General features: G+C 46.4%; 1 protein-coding gene across 1 annotated transcript in view; it reads left to right on the top strand.

Annotated features, from left to right (window-relative positions):
• thsd7ab (thrombospondin, type I, domain containing 7Ab) overlaps positions 1-10,000 on the top strand; it is an 86,092-nt gene that overhangs the window by 13,744 nt on the left and 62,348 nt on the right. Inside the window, exons 4-5 of the mRNA XM_030370385.1 lie at positions 2,883-3,038; positions 5,913-6,116. Of these exons, the coding sequence (XP_030226245.1) occupies positions 2,883-3,038; positions 5,913-6,116 (360 nt within the window). The remainder of the gene's footprint in view (positions 1-2,882; positions 3,039-5,912; positions 6,117-10,000) is intronic.

The raw sequence follows: 10,000 nt of genomic DNA, 5'->3' as shown, positions 1-10,000 counted from the left end.
GGAATTGCCTGGTACCTTCTTGTCCTGTTTTAGTTTTCTCTTTTCTTTTTCGATGTCACTAGTAGTCTGAGCTTTGTCTTTGTCGTCCTTTGACGTCAGGAACCGCCTTTGTCGTCTTGAATGACAACAGATGTCGTTTAGGATTGGAGCAGGATTATAGTAGCGGTGTTAGTAGTAGAAGGTGTTTATGAAAGATTGAAAAAAGCCATATAAATAAAGTCTTATCATAGCAACAAAACACACAAACACACACACAAAAAAAAACACACAGACACCCACACAGACAAAAAAAACACAGACACACACACACACACACACACACACACACACACACACACACACACAGACACACACACACGCACGCACACACACACTCACTCAATCTCTTAGTCTGCTGTGAAAACTGCTACATCAATGCGTCATTATAATGTATTAATATCCTCATTATAAAATCAGACATGACTCATAACATAACAAAAAACAAATCCAAAACATATATAAGACCAGCTTCGATATATATAGCAATGGTTCATTTACAAACAAATCGAAATCTAGTCTGAAAAGTAATCACTGCTTCGCTTCAAAACATTACAAATTTTAATTCAGAATATTCATAATATGAATGAACTATTGGATGCTCCACTTTCACTTCCACTTTCGCTTTCACTTTCTACAAAGGAAGAGAGGTGTTCTTGACAGGCGAGGTCTGATGAGTCGGGCGTCGATTAGTGGAGATAAGGGGCCGATTAGATGGAGTGAAGGGGGCATATACTGGGCTCTATCAGGGTGAAGGGTCCTTCTCTCAGAGTGGAGATAGCCAGGAGGAAGAAGCCTAACGTGTTGCACCAGTTGATGCAATGGTTGGATCACATGCTGGAGGTTTCAGATGCGTGGGAGTGACAATGAGATTATCCACTTCAGAACGGCTCCTATCCTTGACTTGTTTTCCTATAGCAGTATACCTCTATGTTGTATTAGAAATAAGTCATTAATTGCATGCATATGGTCATGTAAAGAATTAATCTATATAGTATGGATGTTGCCATAACCGTTTTAGAAACATTTTTTCCAAAGCAGCAAGTGATTAGTCATTTTAAAAGAATGAATATGAATCATATTCATTATTTTAAAATAAATAAGGACTCCAATGAAGAAGAAGGATGAGGATCAGTGTGCCTGTGTGTGCCTGTGTGTGCCTGTGTGTGTGTGTGTGTGTGTGTGTGTGTGTGTGTGTGTGTGTGTGTGTGTGTGTGTGTGTGTGTGTGTGTGTGTGTGTGTGTGTGTGTGTGTGTGTGTGTGTGTGCGCGCGCGCATGCGCGCGAGTGTGTGTGTGGCGTGACTCCATCAATAAGCAGTGAAACCCCGGAGTTTCAATTAGACGGAGGAGCCTTGCTGGGGGTGAGGGGTAGAAGTCAAAGCCGTACACAGTGCCTTCTCTAATCAGCAAGAGCGCCCTGCAAGCATGCAGATAAGAGTGAAACCAATGCCGTGCCCTGAACACCAGCACTCCCCACACACACTGCATGACAGCTAACGCGCATCCCACTCACACACTTCGGAAATCAACTTCATTCACGGAGATGTATTTCAGAGGACATTTTGAGATGTGGGTACCCACAGATCTGTGTTCTCCCTTTCTCTCTCTCTCTCTCTCTCTCTCTCTCTCTCTCTCTCTCTCTCTCTCTCTCTCTCTCTCTCTCTCTCTCTCTTTCTCCCTGTGGAAGAAAGATAGCGTCTTCAATCCCTTGTCTCTCAGCCTCGGTCCTAGACGGGTGTTCAGGCTAAATCCAGCGCTCTCTGCTGTGTACCCAGAACAGAATCTGTGAAGCAGGGGAACCCTTGCAGGAATTAACTCATTCCATGGAGCAAGCATGCTCCAACGTCTCTGCCATCACACCTTTAGCTGTCATTATAATAATAATAATGTCTGGGGTAATGGTGGAGGAGGGGGGGGGTCTCCAGTGAGCTGAGGGTGGGATCGTGGTGGAACAGGCCCAGGGGTGGGGGTCGAGGTCTCCAGTGAGCTCAGGGTTTGGTGGGGGGTGGAGGGGTGGGGGTCCCCCGTGAGAGACAGCGGGCTGGGTGCAGCCTGCCTTTATGATCTGACTCTGCAGAGAGGAGCGGGGTAATCATGGCCGATTCATCACTCTGCTCACGCGAGCACGCAGGGATAAACAACGCAGAGGGGACGCAGCAGGGAGACATGGCAGCGTTTCACCGATGGGCTTCCTCCTCTGTGGTGTGTTTGGTTTATTCCGTAACACTTCTTCCATGTTTTAAAGCTCTGGTCTCATAAGAGACTTGCCTTCTCTTATGAGACTTACGAGAGGCAGGACTATAAATAAATAAAACAAGAGATATTCTGTGTGTGTTGTATTATTCTGCTTCAGTGTGTCAGGGCCCAGAAGAGTATGAACAACTGGCACAACTGGAGATGAGAACGGAGTCGTATTAGTTTAAAACTGCAGTCCTGCTGGTTTGAAACTGGTTTATGTTGAAAAAGTCAAATCAAAAACCTGCGCTTCTTAAAATACGGGTGTATCTGTTAGTTGCATTGTTTGTGCAAATCTCTCCAACTCTACCCATGATATAAAATGATACGAAGATATAAAGGGGCAAGTTATTTTGCTTTGCCAATATGCGACGCCATAAAGTGCCATGTTGTTATGCTACGCTAACATGCTACTCCATAAAGTGCCGTTTTATTCTGCTATGCTTATATGCTAGGCCATAAAGAACCATGTTATTGTGCCATGCTACCATGATAAGCCATGATGTGCTATGTTATTATGCTACGCTAACTTGCTACGCCATCAAGTGCCATGTCATTGTGCTAAGCTAACGTGCTATGCTAACTTGTGGAGTTTCCCCACTGCCACCAGCCTCCCCCCCGGTGCAGAACCAGCTGTGCCAGGGTCCCGTCCCCAGCCGCTCCCAGCTGTGCCACCTCCCCTGCCCCACCGAGTGCCAGGTGTCCCCCTGGGGGGCCTGGGGGCCCTGCACCTTCGAGAACTGTGACGACCAGGCGGGGAAAAAAGGTATGGGAAGGTAGCGGCCATCGAATGGCACGCACGAGACGTGTCTTTGTATGTGTGTCTGTTTGTGTGTGTGTGTGTGTGTGCGTGTGCGTGTGTGTGTGTGTGTGTGTGTGTGTGTGTGTGTGTGTGTGTGGTTTGCGTCTGTGTGTGTGGGGGTGTTTGTGTATACATCTGTATGTGTATGTGTGTCTCTGTGTGTGTGTCTTTATTAATATTTGGATGCTATGGTGTTGTAGTATTGGTCATTCCAAATAAATGAATCAAATGTGTGTATGTCTGTTTGCGTGTGTGTGTGAGACGGCTGTTGAGGCAGCGTTTAAAAAATGAGGCTGAATATCATTAATCACACTGCATCATGTAGGACCCTATCCAGTGTATGGCAGTGACTTCCTCCTTAACATAAAAGAGTAGAAAGATGAGAGAATGCTAGTTTTGCATGTTGCTGTCAAACTATTCCATTTTTATGGAAACGTCTCTATTTCCTCTTGAGTGACTACTATTCTGCCTTTCTCTGTGTCTTACTCCCTGTCTCTGACGTTCGCATGATGGCTTCATCAGAAACAGGGAAACGGCATTAAAACATAAAATAGATGAATGGCATTTATCTGACGCTTTTACCAAAAGCGACTTACAATAACTAAATTTGTAAGAAGAAGGAAAAACAACAATATATCGCTGTCGGTACATTAAGGTTGTTCATAGAATCAAGTGCCAACCAATCACTAGGTTAACCCATTCCCCGTACACAACAAAGATTGCTAGGATAAGATGCTACATGATGCTAAGTACTAATTTTAAGGGCAAGGACGTACAACATACAATAAGTGCGTACATTAGGTTCCAAGACGTACAACATACGCAGAGGCGCCGCATCCCATTAGGCATACCAGGCAACTGCCTGGGGCCCCGCAAAAGTTTGGGGGCCGCGGGCCATGGGGGGGGCCCCATGGCCCTCCTAGAGCCAAAAAAATAAATAAAAAAATCGCTCCACCCCCCCCCCCCCCCCCCCCCCCTCTGCCTAGGGCCCCCACACTACCTAGAATCGCCCCTGAACATACGGGGGGGGGGGGGGGGGGGAAGGGCAGAGGCTATGCAGAGTCTAGGTGAACTCTGAACAACGAGTTGAAGTTGTCTTTGTGCACCTCAGACCCACACTGGCTACTCCCGTGCAAAATATACAGAGCATGGCTGGACTGTGAAGCTACCTTTGCATTAGCCTCTGAAATGTGCCTTGTAAATCCTCTCTGTTTTTATGAGCTTAATTAATAGAACTGGAGAACTAGGGAGATAAACGAGTTGCAAGGTCAACACACTTCCAGAGAAGAAGGAGGTTTATCTGACGCTTAATTAGTCATGTTCATTATCGGAATGTCCTCGTTTTGACTCTTACGCAATTGAAGGACTCAATTGATTGCGTTTCACAATGTATTATTTTACGAGTACGGTATACAAAGTCTTCATACTGAAACACAATCTATTCTAGTATGTGGTTGTGTCTGCTATCATAGGAATCCATTATCTCTCTCTCATTGCTGAAAGACATCTTCGGGAATATTATTTTAAATCAGCATAAACTGAATCGCAACAACATTCAGGTTCATTGGGGAGATTTTACATTCTGCTGCTCTGTATATAATCTACAAAGTTCCCGAGCGCTACAAGATGCATCTCACCTGACCCCATCCGATTGACCCCGCTTGGGGTCACCTGATAGGATGTCGTGGGAGCTGGTTGATCAATAAGATGGTTATTGATGTGTAAGAATGATCGCATTTGAATCACAACCATGAGCGAATACAAACACGAATATCTTCCCAGTGCGGTGCGATTTGAATACATTCACCAAAACATCGCTACGGCCAATCTCTTTATCCTGTATTAACATTTAGATTTTTATATTTACACGGATTCTGCATCGCATCCCCTTCTCAAACATTCTGAAGAACTCGGTTGGAACCACTGAATAGAGTTGTTCTGATACCAATACCGGTGTCGGGAATTCCTCCGATTCTGGCAGAGAACAACACAAACTCTACGGTATTATGCTGCGTTCATTAACGGTCAGGTGGGGCGTCAGAATGGGAAACGACTTATCTCCCACCTAAATGCGTTCGAGCTACCAAGTTGGAAACACATGGATGCTCAAACTTAACTAGAAGAACACAAATGTATTATTATAATTATAGATTAGAAATGTAAATGATGTAGTTCTGAAAATAAAATTGCAGGCAGTAATTGAACTGATTATACATTGCTGTCATCACAAGAGAAGTCAAAGTATAAACTCAAAGTCAGCTTAATGTCAATTACTTCCCATGTAGACATACAACGCAATCGAGAAGACATTTCTCACCATCTCACAGTGAACAGACAAGACAAGACAAAAGACAAGACAAGACATTTCTAAAAGTAAAAGTAAACATTGAAGTGCACAACAGAAGGACATTTACTAAAATGATGAGGCAGAGGTATATGAAATGTGGCTGATTATCATTCATCTCACTGCCTTTTGTAAGAACCTATGGTACCGACTTCCTCCAAAATAAAAAAGAGTAGAAAGATGAGGGAACAGATGTTTTGCATGTTGCTGTCAAACTACTCTGCTTTAATGGGAAGGTTTCTATTTTCCCTTGAGTGAAGCCTTCAATAAGAACAAGTGCTATTATTAGTTACAATGCTAGATGATGTATCGTTGTATCCTCGGTATCGGCCCAACGCTCAGTTCAGTTCATCACTCAAGTTCAGGAATCTGAATCGGTATCGGGAAGGAAGACAATGGGGTCGTAACATCTCTGGGTGCGGGACTGGTGCCGGGTCTCAGTGCTGCGTTCCAGTGGCCTGACGCTGGTGTCTCTGTGTCGTCGCCCCCCCCAGGCTTCAAGATACGGAGGAGACGGGTCACCAACGCGCCCACTGGGGGCCCGGGGAGCTGTCCCCACCTCCTGGAGGCGGTCCCCTGTGAAGACCCCCGCTGTCACGACTGGCGCCTGGTCAGCCTGGACCGCTGTCGCCCTGACGACGGCAAGCCCTGCGGCCCGGGGGCGCAGACCCCGCAGATCCAGTGTGTGAACAGTAGCGGTGAGAGGAACCACAGAGTCCACACAAACTGTGATGAGTCATGTCTGATATTTATAATGAGGATATTAATACATTATAATGACGCATTGATGTAGCACTTTTTGCAGCTATGAGATACACACAGTGAGTGTGCGTGTGTGTGCGTGTGTGTGTGTGTGTGTGTGTCTGTGTTTTTGTGTGTGTGTGTGTGTGTCTGTGTTTTTGTGTGTGTGTGTGTGTGTGTGTGTGTGTGTGTGTGTGTGTGTCTCTGTGTGTGTGTGTGTGTGTGTGTGTGTGTGTGTGTGTCTCTGTGTGTGTGTGTGTTTGTGTGTCTCTGTGTGTGTGTGTGTGTGTGTGTCTCTGTGTGTGTGTATGTGTGTGTCTCTGTGTGTTTAGCACCCACGGGATGGGTGATGCACGGCGGCCAGTTTGCCCCCAGTTTGCCCACCGCACACGCTAGCAGGCACAGACACAATGAAACAATCCCCTTATGAGCCAGGGGATGTCTGGGTTGCCATGTTGGCACTAGACCCAGGTGGGGGATCATTTAGCCCGGACCGGGGGCAGCAGCCCTACTCTGGAGTGCATTATGGGATGTCCACTAGAATCAAGGACCTCTATCGCTTCATCTGTAAGACGATTGAGACGTCCAACGTCCGGTCCGAGTGAGGCCAGCCGAAAGGTACCAGCCCGGTTCTAAGAATAGAGTTGGTTCTTGTACCATTAAGGCTTAGTCCTGATCTGCCCGTGGTCCTTTGCTGCATGTCCTCCCCCCCATCTCCCATACCGTCTATCTCACTCTATAATAAAGTTAAAAAATACAAAAAATAAAAATAAAAAAGAAAGACCACATTTCGAACCCACTTCTGAGATCCACTTTGACAGGACTGCCTTCACCTCAAAGCCTGAACAAAAACGGATTCAATGAATTAATTAACAGCATTATGAATTTATGTTTTGGGTCCATCCCATTATCGGGTTGTGATTAGCTGTCCTGTTCCTATTGTGGAGTTTCAGTTCAACACTTCCTCTCCTCTCACTTCCTCTGCATCAAGCCCCATGCATCCTGGGCTTGATGCATGGGGCTGCTGCCCACCGTCCATTCTGTTGCGCTGCAACAGATAACACTGGCCGGGGACATCAATTCTCTCTTTAGGACTCATCTCAACTGTAAATTCTCTTTGGTTTGCGCGGAAAAAAATGACTTTCCGTATGGGTTCAGCCCTCCGGTAGCCAGGGTTCGTCACGGGAAGATCGTATAAATACCCTGAGCTCTGTCTGAAGCCAACCTGCCCCATTCATCAACACACTTCCCCCAGACGCCGGGCAATCCATTTCTTTCAAAGTGGAGATAGAAATGGTAAATACAACCACACACGCACACAGACACACACACAGACACACACAGACACACACACAGAGACACACACACACACACACACACACACACACACACACACACACACACACACACACACACACACACACACACACACACACAAATGCATGGATAAAGCAATACTTGGAGAGAGTGTGCGAAAGAAAGAAGGGAATGAGCAGAAGGGAGAACACAGAGAAAGAAAAGCACTGACACATGTATAATGTGTACACACACACACACACACACACACACACACACACACACACACACACACACACACACACACACACACACACACACACATATATATATATCACCTTTAATTGACGATACTTTTATTACGTGATCACTCAGCATGCACAGTTAAATCAAAATTAAATTAGCTAAATTGTACCACACGGCAAATCAAGTGGGCCGGACCCTCTGCCATGCGTCGCGTTTGGTCCTGTAAGTCTGGGCTGTGTTTCCAGGGTGTAAATCTGCACATTAAAACCGTGGCAGCGAGGGATGCTAACTGGGTGTAGCGCCGGCAACGCTGCCATTGTTGTCTGGCCGACAGCGGCGAGCGGGCCTGAGGAAAACAAGCAGCGTGACGTATTGATCTCGCTCAGTCAATGTCACTGTTTGCGGACGCTGCAAATATTGTTTCAGCGGGCGCCGTGCTTTGGACCAAACAGTTCTGTGGCCGCAGGAACCACACTGCAGCTAAATGTCCTCCGTGTGGGCGGGGGCTGCATACCTGTGGTTTACTCGTGGGGGGGGGGGGAGCTTTAACAAATACTTCTGATCTTTAGACGCCACATGCACAGAAGGAAACACATATACACAAGCAAAAACACACATAAACATACAAGGAGGCCTATAACCACACACATAGACACACATTCACACAAACACAAAGACACAAGAAGGCCCATAACCACACAGATACACAAATACACATAAACACACAATAAGGCGCATAACCCCACATATACAGACATATACACACAAACACACAAATACAGAAGAAGGCCCATGACCACACACATATTCACATATACACATACACACAAACACCCTGAAACACAAGAAGGCCTATAACCAAACAGATACACAAACGAGTACACACAGACGGAAGTGAACTCTGCTCTAAACACACAAACAGACGCACAACAGTTCATTGAAACATTTATACTTTAGGCTGCCAAGAAGTGTGGGCGGAACCTCTTTGTGTTTATTTGCTCCTGTAATTCTTTAACAAGCCAACCCAAGGTTTCGCTGCAACTACTTTCCGGTGTGTAAATGAGGCACTCAGAATATTAACGAGAAGGGGCGGAGCCGGCGTCCTTGTTGTCTGAAAGGGATGCGCCTCGGATCTTTACATCTGTTTCTAATGCACTGATAGATATCCTTGTTGTCTCGGCAACCTCTCGCACAAAACTCACACACACACACACAAACTCGCACACACAGACACACATTTACCGACACACAAACACAAACATACACATACTCAAAGCAGCGCACACACACAAACACTCACGGACACATCTAGCTACACACACATAAACACACATCGTCCCCCACGCATACACAAACAAACACACACACACGCTCGAAGCAACACGCATACACGCAAGTACACGTACAAACACAAACAGCATCACAGCACACACACACCCGTCACAGCCGTAAGCATTCATCATTAAGAATCTTCTTTGTGATCTGATAACGATGGATTAGTTGTGGTGGCTGCGTCCCCGTCGTAAAAACCACGCCACACATCTGATGAACGTCGATGGAAATGTTATTGAAGCAGGCTGGTGGCTCTCCCTCTGATTGGCTCAGAGTGCTGCTATGTACCAAGCACACACAGTCTGGGTGCGTGTGTGTGTGTGTGTGTGTGTGTGTGTGTGTGTGTGTGTGTGTGTGTGTGTGTGTGTGTGTGTGTTTCTGTCTGTATGTGTGCATGTGTCTAGCGTCTATTTGTTTGTGTGTGTGTATGTGTGTGTCTATGGGCTGTGTGTCTGTGTGTGTGCGTGTGTGTTTTTGTGTGTGTATGTGTTTCTATCGTCTACGTGTGTGTGTTTGTGTGTGTGTTTCTGGCATCTATGTGTGTGTGTGTGTGTCTATTTGACTGTGTGTGTATATGTGTGTGTGTGGGTGTGTCTGGCGTCTATGTGTGTATGTGTGTGTGGGTGTTTACGTATTTGTGTATGTGTGTCTGGCGTCTAGGTATGTGTAAGTGAGTGTGTTTGTTTCGGGCGTCTATGTTTGTGTGTGTGTGTGTGTGTGTGTGTGTGTGTGTGTGTGTGTGTGCGTCTCAGTGTGTACTCCATGTATCTCTAAGGGTCTCCTGTCACGTTGAGTTTCCGTCCCCCCGGGGCGGCAGGTCCCGGGTCCCTGGAGCGACAAGCCAGCACTCGCAAAAAACTGCACACACGTGCAAACGTAGCACAACACGTGCACACACAGGGCCACACGTGCACACACAGCCCCACACGTGCACACACAGCACCACGCGTGCACTCTTCTCCTGACC

Source organism: Gadus morhua, chromosome 11 (assembly GCF_902167405.1).
Source record: "Gadus morhua chromosome 11, gadMor3.0, whole genome shotgun sequence".
NCBI lineage: Eukaryota > Metazoa > Chordata > Actinopteri > Gadiformes > Gadidae > Gadus > Gadus morhua.
Note: the sequence above shows the minus strand (reverse complement) of the source record. Positions and strands in the feature narration are given on the sequence as shown.